The 19,694-nt window shown below is 35.9% G+C and overlaps 1 protein-coding gene across 4 annotated transcripts in view; it reads right to left on the bottom strand.

Annotated features, from left to right (window-relative positions):
* The window catches only part of ARHGAP15 (Rho GTPase activating protein 15), a 625,881-nt gene that overhangs the window by 136,029 nt on the left and 470,158 nt on the right, over positions 1–19,694 (bottom strand). For all 4 annotated transcript variants that reach the window (XM_081052847.1, XM_081052846.1, XM_081052848.1 and 1 more), the window contains one exon: positions 546–680. In XM_081052847.1, the coding sequence (XP_080908973.1) occupies positions 546–680 (135 nt within the window). The remainder of the gene's footprint in view (positions 1–545; positions 681–19,694) is intronic.

Below are 19,694 nucleotides of genomic sequence, written 5' to 3'. Positions count from 1 at the left end.
AGCTGACTATTTAGTAATGTTTGGGGGTGAAAGGTGAGCGAGCCAAGAGAAGGTGCTGCCTCATTTGATGATTTAACACCTCTTTGGTGAAATGTAATATTTAATTCACTGAGGTTATGTTTAAAGATCCCTTTGTACTGAGTTGAATTTACACAAATTTGAAAGTATAAAAGTAGAGGCTGGGGGATACCAAAGGTGACCCCTTTAAAACAGATTCCATGAGAAGCTATTTTCATTCCAGGAGGCTTGGTTGAAAATCGGCCACTCTAAATAGAATGCCGTATTCTTTTCTTTTTCCTTATTTAAGAAACAAAACCCAAAAAGACAAAAAACAAAACAAAAAAAAAACCAAAAACCCTTAGATACTATTACAGGGCCCGAAATAAAAATAAGCCATCAAAAACAGAAACACTAAAATGAAAGAAGTGGAGCGTTGGGGATATTATTATCTCTATGATTGCTATTATCGTCATTCTTATTATTTACTTAATAATTCCACGCTGCCAGCTTATTCCACAAACCGCTCCTGTGTGTGAGTTACTTACTGATCGCTTCCAGAAACCGTTCAAAGAAGCCGTAAGGGAAGAGCGGCTCAGGCAGCTCCCGGAAAAACATCTTCAGTGCTCCGGTGACAACGTGGATGTCCTCCCACTGGCTGTCGTCCAAATTCAGCTTCTCTTCTGGGAAAACACGAGGAGAAATGGAACAACTGGTTTTAATGAAACAATTACAAGACACTAATTATTATGTTAATGTTTGCCTACTATCATCAGCAACCGTTAACAACCTTCTGCACCTAGAGGTTTGGTGCTGTGCATGTTTTTTTTTTTTTTTTTTTTTTTCCCCTTCCCTTTTTCCGTAGGAAGGGAACATTTTCAATGGAATACCATCTGTAGGAATGCAGCTAACAAAAAAAACGAGACACAAAGAGACAGTGCCATTGACACAGTATGTCAGATACATTTATTCCCATAATGCATCAGTATGAAAATTAGCATCACAGCTCAATGTGATTCAAAGCTATTTGGTTTTGAGGCCGAGGGGCTAAGAGTTGCCAATGATGGCCGGCTCAAGGGACCGGCCTAAAGGCCTTGCTGAGCCAACAGGAGACATATGCTAAACATGGCAATAGAAAATGAGTTATTGCTTTACATGTGTTAGCCTTGCTATGTACAAGGGAATAATGGGTAACACTTTTCTCCCACCCCCCCCCCTTTTTTTTGCTGAATATAAAGTCAGCAAGGAATAGAATACTGAGTGAGAAAGGATATTAATTCCCTCTTACTGCTTCAAAAATATCCTTTTTTTTTTTTTTTTAGTTTTCATCTCAGTGAGGAAAATGTACCCAGCAACAATATTAGACAGACCCCTGTTGGCCTGCATAGGCTATGCAAAGCTGTCAAAAATTATAACACACTGAAGACAAACCACAAGTGCCTACCAACTCCTCTTACAAACAACGGAAATATTTGCTTGGGAAGCTTGAGTGAGTTGAGACATTTAAATATTAAAGAAAATAAATGCCAAGATGAAGTTTTTAGAAGAAATAAAGAGATGCTGGGCAATTGTTGGTTTTGCTTTGTTTTGTTTTGTTTTGTTTTGTTTTGTTTTGTTTTGTTTTGTTTTTTCCCTTTTGGCCTTCAATATGAAAGCCTGGAATCATTTTCACCCAAGGAGTGGATATAATCGTCTGAAAGTGACAGCTTTACATACAATGAAAAGCACGCAAGACACAAAAGCAAGGCTGCTGATCCATAGTATTTGTCTTTCTAAACATGTGACTAGAAAAAAATTTTGGATTCTGGGCTTAATGAAAACTAAAGCTAATCAGTTTAGACACCCTGAGGATTAACTGAAAAGCTGAATATCCTGGCAAGAACTTAACAGGTATTTTGGTCAACTGGAATTTTGTTTCTTTACCAATATATTGGTCTCACATTCACATGCCCCATGGTGTCAGTTTTACTAACTCAGAGGAGAATTTGAACCAAAAATATAAGAAAAGCTGAGAATTGTCACCGTAGGGAATCTCTGCATGGACTGTTTTGCTAATAGCATTCCTGTCCTTTTAAAAATATTAGACGAAATCTTTATCAGACCTTTCTTTCTAAATCTATTTCCAGGGCTACTAAGTGACGGTCCTGCTCAACAGAATGTTTGCGATGAGAAGGACTGAAGGTGGATCTGTGTATTTCAGATGGGCTATTTATTTTTCTTCCTTTTCAATCTTCATTTTTACCTCAATCATAACACAATAATATGATCTACAACAAAATCAGCAGAGGAGACCTTCTTTCTGCCCTGCAATCATTTTTGATTGATTGTATTTCAACAATTAGTCTTTTATTTGGTTACACACTATTGAAATAGGACGACAGCATCTTAGCAGGCCAGCTTTAAACAGTCAACTGTTAACAATAGCATCAAAAAGGGAGACATGATGGGGTTTACTGTCACTTTAAAGAACAGGGTTTTCACATTGTTGAAATCTGTCAGATATTTTGAAATGTCCCTCTCACTATGGTGCCACACCCCCTGCGTGCCCTCATAATAAAATTGGTTTTACTCCTGATTAAATCATTTTCTCCCTACCCACTACCATACTCCTCATAATGGACCTGAGCGCTCTACAGCTGGTGTTCTTCCCATGGTACCAATTCTTACTTTATCTTTTAAGCACTTTGCTGCTAAGATCTCATGCAGAGTGCTTATGTTTTGTTAAGAGCTTCATTCTTAGAGAAATAGCTTAACACATGTTCTAAAAATGTTGTACAACTTATTGCTTAAAACACATTTAGAAAATGTGTAAGTACTGTAGCTTTGGTACTGAACTTTAAGTGGAAACCTAAACACACACACACACACACACACACACACACACACACACACAACTATGTCTACCAAAAATTTATCAGAAAAGTCCAACATACGAAGCCATTTTGATACATAGGTTTGAGATTGTCAAAGAAAAGTGTTCAGGTACAACAGAATGATTTCATCTTGAGCAAGAAAACAATAACAAATAATTGCATAACCAAAGGCAAATACCATTGATATTACTCACCTCCACATAATCATCAGTTACTTGAAATGATTTTGAAAACAGAATATTTAAATATGCATTAAAATATTTACCAATTAATAAGTACCATTTGATTATGCCCACTAGAAATGTCATATAATATCAATATCACCTTGTGTTACTTAAACCTGCTTTCCTTCTATAGATATCTATGTAGTCTTCATTTAAAATTAAAACAAAACAAAACAAAACAAAAACAATTTGTAGCCCTTTACCAAGTAGCTTAAGGAAATAACATGGCAAGTATTTGGAAATATTCGTTTGGAATATAATATCTAATATTTATACTAAATTTTTTTCATAAGCAACCAAGGTTAAGATTCCTTGTAAACCAGAGAGCTTTAAGGCGTATTTTTCAAGGCCACTGTGATTTATCTAAACATACAGTTATGTCCATGTTTATATGCCTTCTCATGATTCCAGCCAGTTCTCAAGATGAAATGACCATAACCCCATCGTGGTGCTAATAGGGATCCTTACATTTGGGATCCTCTCCTACATTTGTACTATTTGATAGGAATTTTCTAAGTAAAGTGCTAACAGTGATGAAGTTGACTGCTTCTTATGTTTCTTCCCTTTCCAGTAGAGCAGGGTTTCTCAACAGTGATGCACGATTGACATTTGGGGCTGGCTAATTCTTTGTTGTGGGGCCTGTCCTGTGCCTTGTTGGATGTTCAGAAGCACCCCTGGTTTTAAGCCACCTGATGCCAGTAGCACTTCTCAGTGGTGATGATGAAAAGTATCTCCAGATATTGCCAAATATCTCTTGGTGGTGCAAAGTTATCCCCAGATGAGAACCACCTCAATGAAGCCTGTAAGAGTCTATAGAAGTTGCTCAGTAAATAATGATTTATGAAGTGTACTGTAGGTAGGCAGAGAACTAGAAAGCTGGATACACACATAATGACATTTCTTCAATATGACCTTAAAAGTTAGTAATTTTTAGTGACAAAATAAAAACCCTTTACAGAACAAAATTCACATGACCACATTTCAGGGTGCTTTGCAATAAAAACAATAACCAACAATTATTTAGTGCTGACAGTATACTAGGGACTGTGCTATGAACTTGACATTCATTGTCTAATATAATTTTTTCAATCAGGAAATGAGCTCAATGATATTGTTATCATCATCTCCATTTCACAGATAGGGAACGTGAGGCATGGGTAGATTAAGTAAGTTTTCCACGGCTGACAAGTGATGAACCGAGGATAAGGAGCCAATAAGCCCCTGAAAAACCACTATGTTCAGACTTAATCTTGGCTGGCAGAAGCTGAAAGGGAAAAGGCAAGTAAATAATAATTGCAAGTGGTAGTAGATTCACTATTACTTCATTTTATCCCTAAATGTCTTACTTGAGGCTGCTTTTACCTGTCAACTGACTGATCTTTTGTAATTACCAGTTTATAGAAGGAAGAGAATCTTATATAAACAGATATAAAACAAATTGGAATAAAAAGAAACCACACTAGAAAAGGGGCAGAAGATGGAACAAATTGTTGTGTGGTGATGGGGTAAAGAGGAAACATGATAAAATGGGAAACACTACACAAAATACCAGGCCTGGATTTACCATCAATTTATTGTATATCTGTTTATTTGTGAAATGAAGATAGAAGGATACTTGTTGGTATCAAATGAGAAAACATCTGAAAAATATTTGGAAAGTGCTAGGAAACAAACATATTGAAGATGCCATTATGATGGGGAAGGCGAATAAAGTCCAAAAAGGCAAACTACAAGCGGATTAAGGCAATTGAAATACCGAACAAACATCATGCATAAACCATCCTGGTTATTTTAGCAGATTTACCTCAGTGCGATGCAATTTGTCATATGAAATCAATGAAAACTTTACACATTAGAATCCAATACTATGCAGAAATCTGGTTGGATCCAGATAGCCACAATCTTCACTCTGATAATCTATGCTGGTTTCTCCAGGCCTTCTAAATAGTTTATCTTTAATTAATTTTGATCATGGCTTCGGTTTAAAGCATTTAAACAGAATTCAAGATAGGTTAAGTTCTAGAAAACAAATACTGTGTGACTTTTATGAGATTACAAAAAATATATCTAAATGTATCTAAACTAGGCCATCTTGAAATGCCCTTTCTTGGAGGGTTTTCTGTGTATTTTTATTTTTATTTTAAGTAAACATGTATCTACACCAAGCTAAAAACAATTTTATATGAAAGAAAAAAAATGACAATAGCTATTAGGAACACTCTTTCTTAAAAATAAGAACTGAAATATGGACCTTTGATAACCACAGTAGGTCATGGTAATTTCTAAAGAAAAAGGCACATTTAAATATCACTAATAAATTCTTTGTTGTGAGGGGGCTGCCCTCTGCATTTCAGGATATTTAGCAGCATTCCTGGCCTGTACCCACTAGATTCCAGTACACCTTCCTCCCAATGGGACAACCAAAAATAAATAAATAAATAAATAAATAAATAAATAAATAAATAAATAAATATCATGAATCGTTTAATCACTTTCCTCTTGTATTACTCTATAGATGGGTATAACCAGAAGTTTCCATATCAGGTCTGATTTTAACTAAACTCACTGTATTAACCCAGGGTTGGTTGATAAGTGGCTGCAGATAACTTGAACTATCAGAATAGAACAGTAACATAAGAGTAAAGAGGTACTTCCTTTTGTATTAAAAAACAAGTGCATTTTTACCTTGTAATTTTTTCCATGGCACTTTTAAAACCTCTTTCCAACTTTTATTTCATTGCTGCAATAAAAAAAGAGAAAAAGACACCCCGGCTTTCCCAGTATATGGAGAGAATAGCTCTGATTTCATTAATGTAGTGACAAGAACCTATTACATTGTGAAAGTCTCAGAAAGGATGTGGTATCTGCTTCCAGCACAGATGACCATTTGGAAACCTTATCTGAAAGGCCTGCTGGATACATAAAAGTCACATCATGAATGAAAGAGATGCCAGAGGGACTATAGATCTGAAAAATAACAATATGTTTGGCCATAAAATCAAACTGGAAGATTAGATATTAAAGTGGATAAAACACACTTTATCTATAAGGGTATAGCTAATTTTTAGTTTAGCATTTAAAGGGGTGTATCAAAAGGAAGTTCATTGAACCATTGAACTAGCTCAACCTTTCCTGTTGTGCTGGCTCCTTAAAGTGACGGTTGATTTCTGATAGATCAGAGAGGTTCCAAATTCTCAAACACAATGATGTAAACCCTTTGCCAAAAGCAGATCTTTTCATGCTGCACTTGCTAAAGCCGCTTCCTACAATACCTTGGGTACAACATGAGACTCCAGTGAGGACATTCTTAGGGAACTAAACCAGTTGGACAGTTAATATGTTTGTTTACTTAATTTTTATGAAACCATCATAGTTTGAATAGAAACTACATACCAGGGACTGCAGTACGTGCTTTTCAAAGCTACAGCTGTTGAGGCTGCTTTATATTCCTCAAAGGAGAGGGCTTCACCAGGTGCTCAGAGATATTACTCAAGTGAATACAGATTAAGTTCTAGACATTTTACATCTTATTTTTGTTCCATAGAATAATACTCTATTGACCTTGAAGACAAGCAGGAACCAACTCAATAAACTCAAAATGTATCATTCCCCCAAATGTGTATAATATTTGTTATGGGTGGAATTCTGCCCCGCTTCCAAATTTATATGTTGAAGTTCTAAACCCCAGTATCTCAGAATGTGACTGTATTTGAAGACAGGGCCTTCAAAGAGGTAACCTAAGGGATATGAGGTCATATGAATGGTCCTTAACCTAATATGACTGCTGTCCTTATAAGAAGAGGATATTAGGACACAGACACCCACTGAGGAAAGACCATGTGAAACCACAGGAAGAAGACAGCCATCTACGAGCCAAGGTAAGAGGCCTCAGAAGAATGTAATCTTGCCAACACATTTTCCTGGATTTCTAGCCTCCAGAACTGTGAGGAAATAATTTGTTGTTTAACACCAGGCACCCTCAGCCCTAGCCTGTGGTACTTGGTTATGGCAGCTCTAGAACACGAATGCAATGTCTAGAGATTTTCCACAGAGAAAGAGGTCATGTTCCTAGATTGTATCTAAACATTTCCTCAATACATGGGCTATGCCACATTATGAAATATGGTAGACAACAGAGATAGCTGTTTAGGTAATTGCAGTTGAATAAAAGTAATTATCTAGATTCAGAGAAAGGGTTTGAAGCTGGAATTAGTTGAATAATTCTTTGCCTATCCAGGCTCAATCTATTTCAAGTGATTTGGTCTATAAACATGTAGGATACTCTCTAGCATGGCCTCTAGACAAAGAACACAATTATGATGGTCATTTCCTTACTCATTTTTTTTTCTAGCCACTGCTTCTATAATACAAACAGTTCATTGCTACTATAGCCTGAGACACAAAATACTAGGGAACATTTCAAACATCCTCAAGAAAAACTCAGTGGAAGCCAAATCAGCTCTTTATGGCCAAGGTATCTATCAAAGAATGAGGAAAGTGGTTTTAAATATGAAACTTTATATTCCAAAGAGACTTATCCCCCACAACTTATCATAGTAACCTCCAGGAAGCTATTAGGAAGTTTAGACTGGAAAATGGTTACTTTACTGTAAGAGGAGCTGGTTGGACCTGTATATAGAACGGGCAGTTTTGTCACCTAGTCTACAAAATTCAGTTTTGTGTGACCTCCTTGAAGTAGGAAAGAGGGTGGAACCAAAAAGTTACCAGAAACTCTCTAAGATGCTAAAACTTGAAAAAAAAAAAAAAAGCTTTTATTTATTAATATCCAATGGGATATTTTGGCATGCCATCTTGGCTTGCTTTCTACATTCTTCATGTTTTGTATATTTCTTTGGAAATCACTTAAAAAGGCCAAGACATGAAAATAATGTCACAGGCTAATATGAAATATCTTTAGTTATTTTCTTTGAAGGAGCTGGAACAGCATTCTACTATATTCTGTACAGAAACTGAGTCGGGAACAAGAATGTCTTATTTTTATTTGTCCTCACATTTCATTTGAACATAAATAACATAATGAATAGGTACAACTGAAACTTATGAAGCAAGCACCACAGATAGAAAGTATAACAAATGTGTCCTTGTTTTGTATATTTTTAATTTATGATGGCATAACATAAAACATCTTCCCATGATCACAACTCCATGTATAATGCAAAATGATGTTATTGACATTATGCTTCTCTCCAGGCTTCTAGAATGTTTTTGTATAGACATCTGAGGAGAGGTAGCCCTATTCGGATTCTAAGGACCACCACCACCCCACCACCACCACAACAAAAATGAATTAACTTTATTTGTTGGGGTCATACATTTTTTAGAAGGACACACATCATGGTACCAATATATATTTCTTTAATTCCTTTCATACTCCGAGCTTCCAACACTGCTCTTATTTCCACTTAGTCAAAGGCTTTTTGTACTCTGCAGACACTATACACAATGGTTCATTTTACTTAACCATCTTCTCCAAACAGATTCTGAATTTGCTTGAAATTCATGGATGATTTCATACATTACATACTCCAAAGGGTAGAGAATCCGTAGAATTAAATTTCATTGAAGTCATTTTTGGAAGTTTCCTTCCTATCAGCTCTAAATTTTAACACATTGCTATTTGTTCCCTCTAAGTTATATTACATTTGTAAATATCAAGCAGAAGTTCAGGTCAAGACATATCTCATAATGATACCTAGGAAATACATGTAACTAAGCCCTATAAATGCCTATACACAGATAAAATATCTTTTGTAGTATAGGCACATATATAGATGTTACTTAGTGTGCTAGTTTCCTCACTGGTCTAATGAGAACTGTCATCTCTCCTTTCAAATTTTGTGTGAAAATTAAATAAAATAATATAGGTGAAAGATCTAGTACAGGCTTGTTATAATATTATTAAAAAAAACATATTTGGACATTATCTTCTTTGTCAGCAGACTTTGGCAAATGTTTCCAGAATCTAATGTAATTTCTGGCTTTTATTATTCCGTTTACTATAGTGTTGGTGTATGTGGGGTTAGAATAGTATTACTTAGCAGGCTTTTTGCTAGTTTCGAAGTCTTCTGTCTGAAAATACTCTACCAGGAAAACGGAAATAAAAGGTAAACAAAATTGGTGGAATAAGACAGTGCTACCTTCATTCACTGAAACCATTTTATTCCTAGATTCGACATCTGTTAGTTGTCAATTAAAGAGAAGCTTTCTAGCAGTTATTGAGGATAACATTTTTATTTTACTGAAACGAAGAGAAGCTTTCTAGCAGTTATTGAGGATAATAATTTTATTTTACCTACACTATCTTGTTTAATTTTACCTACACTATGGGAGTAGTTAAGTAACTGTTTTTACTTTGTATCACAAGACTAGCCAGAGCTCTATAAGGGGACCTGAAATAAGAGTTGGATTATTTAAAAATTTTACAACTATTTGCATAAAGTTAGACATGATAGCTAAATCTCTATGTATCAGTTTCTTTGTGAAACAACAGAATAACACTATTTTCTCAATTCTGTATCCATACAATATTCCAAGTTCAGAATAGTGATATAGGTTCTTTAATGAATAGATCTGTTATCAATAACTGGTTATTTTGTTTTTTGTGAATGAAAAGTTTTAGTTTTTTTTTTTAACCTCCAAAAAGCCCGCCTGTTTGACTCCAGAGGTTTCCAACATTCAAAGATACAAAGAATAAATTCACTCTGTGTCCCTTTCTAGCATAACTTTGGAGAATCATAATTCATTCAAATAATTCACAATATGGGTTGTTTTTATTGCAAAGGAGTTATAAAAACTAGTTGATCACAGTTGTCAAAACACTTGATAACATGATATTTGAACACTTATAATTGTTTAATATGAAATGTGTGGTGCTTATTGTTATTTAAAAATTATTTTATTTTGAAATAGATAAGGTAGTCTCACAATTTAAAGTTAAGAATATGAGTATACCTCAAAAGTCTCTAGTCTATGCCTACTGGCCAGTTCCCACTCCCAGAGAAAACCCATATTACCACTTTCCTATGTATCCTTTCAAAGACATTTTCTATACTCAAATAACATTACGTTCCACCACCACTATTTTAAAAACACAAACTGATATAATCTATAGTGTTCTGCATCTTGATTCTTTTCACTTGACAATATATTGTAGAAATTACTCAAAATCAGGGCATAAAGAGCTTTCTCATTTTTTTTACAGCTACATATTTAGTTTTATGAATATATAATAATTTACTTAACCAGTTTTCAATTGTCAAAGATTTTGCATAATGCTTCCGTGAATAATCTTGTATTTATATCATTTATATCTAAGTATTGGTATATACCTGTTTGAGTACAACGGATTCCTAAGACCTGGAATTTCTAGGTTAAAGATGATGTGTACATTTAAATTACTGATAGATCTTGCCAAACTTCCCTCAAGTTAGTGCACCAATTTATGTTAGCATCATGATATTTGAAAGACTATGGTTCCTTCAGAATGTATATTCATTACTGACTATAACTCTCCTCAGATGCTCATAACAAATTGTGTCTTTGATTGTATAGTTGAGAAAAGTACATAACAAAGGGTAAAATTAGGAGAGATACAGAGATGTGACTAAAAATAGACATATAGTCTTTGTAACATGAGAGAGACTCTTATGGGAGATTTAACTTCTGATGAAGAGAAATGTTTAAATATTTAAATTACAACTGGTAAACAACTGATGTTTAATAAATGTATAACAATAATAATGACAAATACAAAAATAAGCCCCAACAACAATAACTGTTGTGTTGCCGTTATTGCTGTCTTATTAACCTTTGTATCCCCGGTGCTTAGCCTAGTGTCTAGTGCCTGATGCACTCCGTTTTACTACTTTTGGATACATTTGCATTGCTTGTCAAATTTTAATCTCCTTTGATTATAGAGGCTATTTCATAGTATAATAATTGATGATGATGATGATGATGATGATGATGATGACGACAATAGCTATATGTACACACACAGAGACATATAGCATCATTTTGTGCTCTCTTTGCTCATCATTTTCTTTCAAAATACATTTTCAAAACAGTTCAAATCAAACTGATACTGAAGACATAAGCAGGTTGTTCAGTCCCTCATTCATTCATTTATCAAATATTTCTTAAACTCAAATTTTGTGCTAGGCATATTAGAACTACTGGGGTGATAAAATAGATGTAAAAAAACCTAGGTTCTAAGCTCAAAGATCTTTCAGTATATAAGAGACTCAGACAAACAGAAAAAAATTACAATTGATCATGGCAAATATTACTATATAACTCTGTGTAGATGGTTACGGCAACATACAAGTTGGGTATCTAGAGTTGGATGGTGAGCAAAGGGGGCTTCCCACATAAGGTGTTACATAGCAAGCATGTTAGTTTATGAGCAGCCATGTGGACAATGGTGGGGTCGGGGATGGGGAAGAGGGAGGAAAGAGGTATATAGAGAACATTAGAAGGGGCAGTCATGCTGAGAACCGAGGAACAGGATGTATTTGTTGACCCACAAGTTGCTCGAGAGCACAGAACTACAGGCTCCATACCTCAGAGTGCTGAGGGCGGAAAGGAAGGTACAGGCCAGAGCATGAAGGACCTTACAATTGAAATGGGCTGGATGACTATACAAGGACAGTCGTTCTAGAAAGTTGTTCTGACAAGAGTGAGTAGGATGGATCAAAGTGAGTATATGCCCGAGAGGTGGCATGTCCACAAGACACCATGAGCAAGGAGCTCAGTTGAGAGACTCTACTGTGTTAAAATGCTGCATATTCACTATGAACACAATAATATTTAAAGGAGGTCAGGAAATAAGAGAGAGAGACACTCAGGTGTATTCATGGAACCATTACTGACCAGAGAAAGAAGTCTGGAAAGCCGATAGTTAGGCATGTACAAAGGACTAAAGTTCAGAGACCAATTATCGTGTATCGTATTTATCATAAGCTCAGGGAAGTCAAAATGTTCTATTTGCCTGAAGTTTATAAAGACCTGCTGTAAGTTGGAAAATGAGAATCCATTTGGATTATCTGACCAGAGATAAGACTTCAATGGTGTTTGGGTATCATGCACTACTTTACCGACCCTACAAAAGGGAATTACAGTTAATTGGATTATGCTGGTCTCCACATGCTGATTGTAAGAAAAGAAAATATAAAAGTGTAACTATTGCTAACAGGTCATATCTATCATCAACCATGGGATTTGCTTTTTCTACTTACCAATAAGATTAATTTCTTCTTTACAATCTTTCAATTTGAAGTCATTTTAATTATAGAGTTTAAAAATTCAAAGGAAAAGGCAAATCTACTTTCAATGTATTATTAATAACTGACCTCATTTTTTTTTCATCTTGATGATGAGGGAAAAAAGAAATAGTTGGCTTGTTTATTGTTTAGACGATTTTTACTTGCTTAAGATCCCTTCATAATCTTTACTGAATGTCAATTTAATTAATTGTTATTATATATTTTTCATACTGGATTTCTGTAAAATGCTAACCCTGGAGCTACTATTCTGAGGATTCATGAAGATGTGATCTCTACTTTCAGGGAACTTAACATCTAGAAAAGGACTTAGGTCTGTAAACCCCAAATGTCATTACATGGCTAAGGGGAGTGTTAGATTAAAGGTATAAACTACTAGTTAACATAATAGAGTTGAACACTTCTTAGGCACTATTCTAAATGCTTCACAAGTATTAATTCATTTTATCCTCACTATAACCTATGATATAAGTACTATTATTAATTCAGGTTTACTGATGAGGAAGTGCAGGTCCAGAGACTAAGCAACTCGTCCAAGTTCACTCAGGAATTTAGCGAGAGTTCTGGCTCCAAACTTGAACCCTTAGTTAGTCTGCTAGCACAGAGTAGGGGCTGGTTCATTCAGAGTGGGGTGACAGATGAAATTTCTCCAAGGCATGGCAGTAAGGGATTCATAGTATTGGGATGGTCTGAGATGGCTGAGAAAGGAGGTCCTAAACCAGTGTTATGCAAATGTGGTCCAAGTACCAGACATATCAGCATTATATAGGACATTGTTAGAAATGCAAATTATCCAGTCATACCTCAGACCTACTGAATGAGAATCTCTGGGTGCAGCTGACATCCTGTGACTTAACAAGTCCTCGAGGCAATTCTGATGCATGCTAAAGTCAGAGAGCCACTGTTCTAGCAAACAGACATGAAATGGATAAAAGTTTGCTTATTGACAAGCAGCCTCTTTATGCATAGTGTTAAAGGGGGGTTATGAAATGTAGTGAGAACTTAGCTTGGAAGTCAGCAGAATGCCTTAACTGCTATGCTAAGAGATTAGATGTTCTCCTCTAGACAAGAGAGAACCATCAAAAGTTCAAGTGGGGAAATAATATCATTCAGACTGTATTTTATGAAGAGTTAAGTCAGCTGGGAATATAATGATGCATTTCAGAGGTGAGAAGGTAGGAATACGCAAATTAGTTAGGAAGTCATGGTAATAGTTGGGCACCATGAAGACCAGAACTAAATAGTGTTTAGAGAAATGCAAAAAAGAGGTTGAGTATGTGAGGCCTGCAAATTTTATGAAAGTAGCAGTGGTAAAGGGAAAAGGGAAATCAAGTAAAGCTCCACTGTTTCTAGCTAGAAGGAGGCTGATGGGCTGATACAGTTGCATTATACTGGATGCCTGTGAAAGAGAGCTAGGACTGTAGTCATTTATTGTGTTCTTGACAAGAAGATACCAGGGTAATGAGTTTAGTTTGGGTGTACTATTGACATGCAAACATATCAATATCTAGTAGATATTTGGATATTTGAATATGGAGCTTAGTGATGGGGATAAAGATTAGATAAGTCAATCTGAGAATTATCAACATAGAAATAAAATCTGAATACTAACTACAGCCATGATGACAAAGCCATTCACCTAGCACATATCATGTGCCAGTCACAGTGATAGGCACTTTACACATGTGATCTTATTTAATTTCCTTAGGAAGGTAGGGTTATTCACACTTAACCTGTGAGGATGGAAGGATCAGAGAAATTAAGTAACTTGTGCAAATTCATACAGGAAGTTAGTGTCATAGCTAAGTTTGTAACATTGTTGTCTCACTCACAAACTATTTTGCAAGACTAAGCAAAATAATAAGAGAGGGTCATACACAAACAGCAACAAGAGAAGACTGCCATTCAAATGTATATCCTGGACATGAGACTATAATTACTTTCACATGAAGTTTATAAGCAAACAGCTCCAGACTATGATATGAAAGCAATATCCAACCAACAACATGGATTCTTGTGTTAATAGCTTATCTCCAACGACCAGCATCTACACAAATCAACTTGTTTGACAAGGTAAATTCTTGTGCAGTTTTGTCTCTAGAGGAGGAGTGGTCGTCTTTACACTGAACAAGTCACACTTTGTGATTCTCGTCATCTGTGCCGAAGAACAGTGATCACTGCAAACTCAATGCTCTTTGATGTGTTACTGATTAATAACAATTACTATGGTGTGAATTTTATGGGGGCAAAACACATCTAAGGTTGAGGAGCATGAACCACAGGGAGTGATAGGTGTTTCCAAGGTTCAATGATTGTGTCTCTGCAAATAACAAATTCATAGTTTGCAATAAAGTTGGAAACTTGGTTGGTCAAGGACAGATAACCTGTCAGATTTATACTCTCTGACTGAGGAGTCCAAAATCTTTAGAAAGACAGTACTAAATAATGAATCTTGGTTAAAGGCATTAAAATTGTTTTTAGGAACATTGTATTTTAATTTTCTGAAAATCTAGGTTGCATTTTCTTTAATGAACAGAGCTAATTTTACATGGTAGAACAGCCATAGTTTAATTCAAATATGTGATAAGGGACATGAATGAATGTCCATAGCACAAATCACTTACAGATTGAATTTGTATACTGAACACACCTTTGTCACATATTGTAAAGTCTAACATTTCTTATTTCATCCATTCAAGGCCTCTACTAAATAGCACAACCTGCCATTTAAGCTTCACTTTCAACTTCACTTAGACCCAAATCATATGCTGCTGTTAACCTGATGCACTCGCTGTTCTCAAACAAGACCTGTATTTTATAACCTCCATACTTTGGTTCTTGAACTAAACCATCATATCTACTCTCTTCCCTATCCCATCCTACAGATTCTTTAAAGCCCAAAGGAAGCCATCACATCTTCAGAAATCTAGTAGATTGCCTAGAGTGATCTACTTTTCCTTGACCTCATGTTGTTTTGAAAGCTGAGCATTTATTGCCTATGACACTAATTTGAGGATTAAGCATTAACAATCATAGCATTCTTGCACTGTGTCCTCCTGCCCTCTGCTCTCCTACACATACCTCTTGTTGGCCCAGTCTCATTTGAAGCCTTTGGCAAGGGTGATCTAGTGCAGACAGATCTGATCCTGGATACTGAACAGGGTAGTGAGTAGCGGAGAACAAGTGTGGGGTAGTGAGGCAAACAGAAAATTACAAGCCTATCAATCCACTAGTTTGTCCGTTGAAACCTACACATCCAATTGCCCAGAGAAATATTTCAGAATCTCAAAACAGTGTTGCTTGGTTTTTAATTTTGTAGAAACTTTCTGGGTGGGGATAGGAGGGACAAAAATCTTTTTTGTAAGGCCATCCTTAACATCCTTAATCCCATAAAGAAACACATGTACATGCATTTATTTCAATGTGTAATTATTGACATAAACACAGCTGCTCTCTATGTTAAAGGAACATTAAGCTCACAAAAGCATGGAAATTCCTACTTGGAGTGCCTACTCCATCCTTAACATGCCTTGTTGTGCCCAGATGCTGTATGTATTTTTGCAGCATTTAAAAGGTTGCTGTACAAAAACAAAAAGGTGATGGAGAAATTAACTGGAGAGAGGATTGGGCCATGTGTATGGCGTTGTCCTATTCTTATATTTTATTATGCTCTAGTGTCTGGAATGCCTAGTTACAACAAAACAGATTAAGTCTTAAAGAAGAGATCATCTGACTGTGGAGTTTTGGATTTGGGGGCAGGGAAGCTACACATACAAAGACACACAAGACACGTACAGCCAAAACAGAAGAATACTGACATTGTGTAGTTTATGTTAAACTTAAAATAAATAGAGATTTACACTTTCCGTTGGATCCAGAAATACAGGACAAGTTGCAAGGCAGCTCACAACAAAGCAATTGACAAGAAAGATAGCATCTGCTTTTCTGTCTATTCAAGCTGAAGTTTTTCATTCTAAATGCAAGCAATGCTTCCCAAGTTAACATAATTAACTCGTGACAATCCTGAAACATCGTAATATAAGATACAGATGGAAATCCAAAGCTTTAAAAATGTCAGCTAACTGCATCAGGAGTATCACTTTTTTTTAAAGTGAACAAACCATAATGCTAATTAAAACAGGTGTTTTTATTTCAACCCCTTTTGCATGTTATGAAATTATAATCAGGGTTATTTATTTATTAGTCTGCTGTGAAACATACATCTTAGAAAAAGGGGATCTGTGAAAACAACAAAGGAAAAAGATAAGAAGAATGACACTCAGCGCTGCCTTCTGACACAATAGCGGACCCCTCGTTCAATTAGTAATTTCCGTGGGACTACTTGAGAAAATCTACTAATTGTCAATCTCCCACTAACTATTGCTTTACATAAATAATTATATTCAAATAAAAACAACAAAGACATGTGGGCCAGTTGCCCTTTCGAGAATGTTTTTTTCACAAATGGATTCTGCTTACTGACAATATTTCTAGTAAGAGAAGATATTCATCTCACAGGAGAAAATACATTAACGAGTTAGCACACTCTGTCTTTTACCTTGCTTATAGAGATCAAGCCCCCACGCACCCACCCCCTCCAGTACCACCAAGGACACAAGAACAAAAACCCCTAAAGCTACTGACTGCTTTACACAAATCAATCCTGGAAACAATTCTTAACAGCCAAAGTCTTTTGAGTTGGGATCTTTCATATTAATTTAGCATTGCATAAAATTCAGAGTAACCCGTCCAGAGGTCAAGCATCATTCATCATTAGTTGAAGTGACATTTTCAGCCCTTCATATTGCAGCTGCTAAGAAGTGGGGGTGGGGGGTGGTATTCTTTTGGAGGAAAAAAACACGACACAGAACACAATCCTTGCTCTATCCACAGAAGAGAAAACAAGGTGCCTCTATGTCAGCATGATAATATGCTTAAATTTGGTGATGTCATCCTTTTCTAACCCCAGAGTCACTAAGCACATGGCAGCTGCATTCTTCCACTTAGGAGTTCTAGTGGAGATCAGTATTAACCATTTTAGATGTAAATGAAGTCCTTTAGTGGGGTGGAGAACATAGCTTTGTGAGCTGAAATGATGATTTATATCCGAATCCCATCTTGTTTTTGAGAGATTGCAACTTGTTAACAAGACTGCCCTTGTTCCTGTGGCATCCTCCAGGCATAAAAAAAAAAAAAAAAAAAAAAAAAAAAATCTGGGAAGCTGAGTATGATCACTTTTGAAACTGCAGAACAGCATTCCAGGGTTTTGCAGCAAAGGCACTGGTCAAATTAGGATCTAGGAAGCTTTGCAGTTCACAAGTGAAAGATCACTCTCTTTCTCTTCTGTGGTATGCCTTCCTCTCTCTGAAACATTAAGGTCAGGACAGGAAATGTGAGCAATTAAAATGAAAAAGCAGTCAGCAAAAAATAGATAACTGGTATTTTAATGACTAGTAATTCACAGGGATTTTGATAATGCATAGAAGTTTGCAAAAGTATGAGACATTTTGGGGCTTTAAAATATTAGGACATTTGCTCTGGGAAGCAAAGTTTCTCTGTCAAATGTTCACAGTCCAAAGCCAAGTATGAAAATACTAACGAAAGACGGGAGTTGAAGGTCTCTGCTAAGAGTCTAGTCTCTCTTCGAGTTGCCTTCTCAGACTCTATTTCACATGGTAGAATTTTGAAACCATAGCAGAATTATGAAACACAATAGAATTTTGGTGCTATTTCTCCTTTCAAGTTAGCATGCTGCTATTGAAAGGTATCTGAAATAATCGTTTATGGTGCATAAGAAAACTGTTTTCCAAATTTTGCAAAAATTAAAACTAAGAAAGACTGACATTTCATTAGGAGAAAAAAGTAGTTTCAAGGAATCCTCCACATTGATGGCTTATGTGTATATAATTATCATTCTGTTGCATTACGTGAAAAACATAATTTAGTATTTTCACCTGTAATGATTTCCCTAATACTAGTCAACCTTCTCATCCACTATGTTTGGCCAAGATCATACCTATTTAAAAGAGGTAAGTGGAGTAAATAATGGCACATGGTTGAGGCAGGCAAGATCACAGGTCCTTTGGATTCTTACACATGTGGTCAGAGCCCGCAGTGGTCCAATTTCTAGACTTGACCCTAAGGGAAATGTACACCTTTTACTTACATCAAAACCATATGGGATTTCTGGCATTGAAAACTTCTTTACAAAGTAGGTTTTAAGTTTGGATATGATGTCTCAGATACAAGCTGACAAAAGATAGAGGCTGCCCATATACAGTGGTTCAAAGACTGTTGTAAATTCCAAATTCTTTTCCATTTCACTGTTAATTACTCTGATATGGACTGAGTGCACACAGAGATCAAGCTGGGGTGTTACAGAGGTAATTATCTGGATAATTTGAGAGTTATTTTTACTAAACTACTGAACTAATTGAAGCATAGTGTAATAATAGATTATGTGGCTATCAGGCATCACAGATAAACACGCTCACATTCAGTATCTCATTTAAGAATCATAACAATCTGGAAAAAAGTTATTGGTTGGTATTCCCTCACACTTTAGAGGGCAGTAAATGGAGGTTCAGTGAAATAACTACACACACAATAGGAGAGTCAGGATTTAAACCAGGTCTTTGAATACAAATACCCCTTTTTATTGCCACATGGTAGCATCATTGCCACTATTTAAATCAGCTTTTTATTTTCATTGTTAGACCATATCTAGGTTGAACTGAAGAAAGCATCCAGGGATAAAATCAGTAAAACTATTTCAAATTCAAAACACAGGTAGTTTGAAAGATGCAGATGAATGGTTTTAAGGTAGGTCTAAATTAGCTCCCTGTACTCCATCAGTTCCATCTCCTTATCCTGGAAAACAAAAGTGTCTTTACATTAAATGCCTGAATCTGCTTCATAGCAGTACATTTTGCATAATTGTTAGTTCAGGATCATTTATTTATTTATTTACTTACTTACTTACTTTCTTACTTACTTACTTTCTTACTTACTTACTTACTTATTCCTGGGACCTGTCCTGTTTCCAACTCTGTGTTCCAAGCACCTGACATGAAGTACTACATCTCACACTTCTTAGAGGGCCTTGTTTCTGTGAAGTTAGGTAAGTTTTACATTCTTCCTCCAGGACTATGTTTTTCCATGGGTATACAGTTTAAAGTGATAATTATGTGCCAGTCCCAGTGGAAGAGAATGCCAAACTAAAAATGTTTTTCATGTGAGAGTTCAGCTATGGAGCACAGGTAGATGGAGCAGGAAGAAGTGGAGTCAGAATTCCTACT

The sequence above is a fragment of the Rhinolophus hipposideros genome (genome assembly GCF_964194185.1).
Source record: "Rhinolophus hipposideros genome assembly, chromosome: 6".
NCBI lineage: Eukaryota > Metazoa > Chordata > Mammalia > Chiroptera > Rhinolophidae > Rhinolophus > Rhinolophus hipposideros.
The sequence above is the reverse complement of the archived record's forward strand: the minus strand, read 5'-3'. Positions and strand labels throughout refer to the sequence as shown.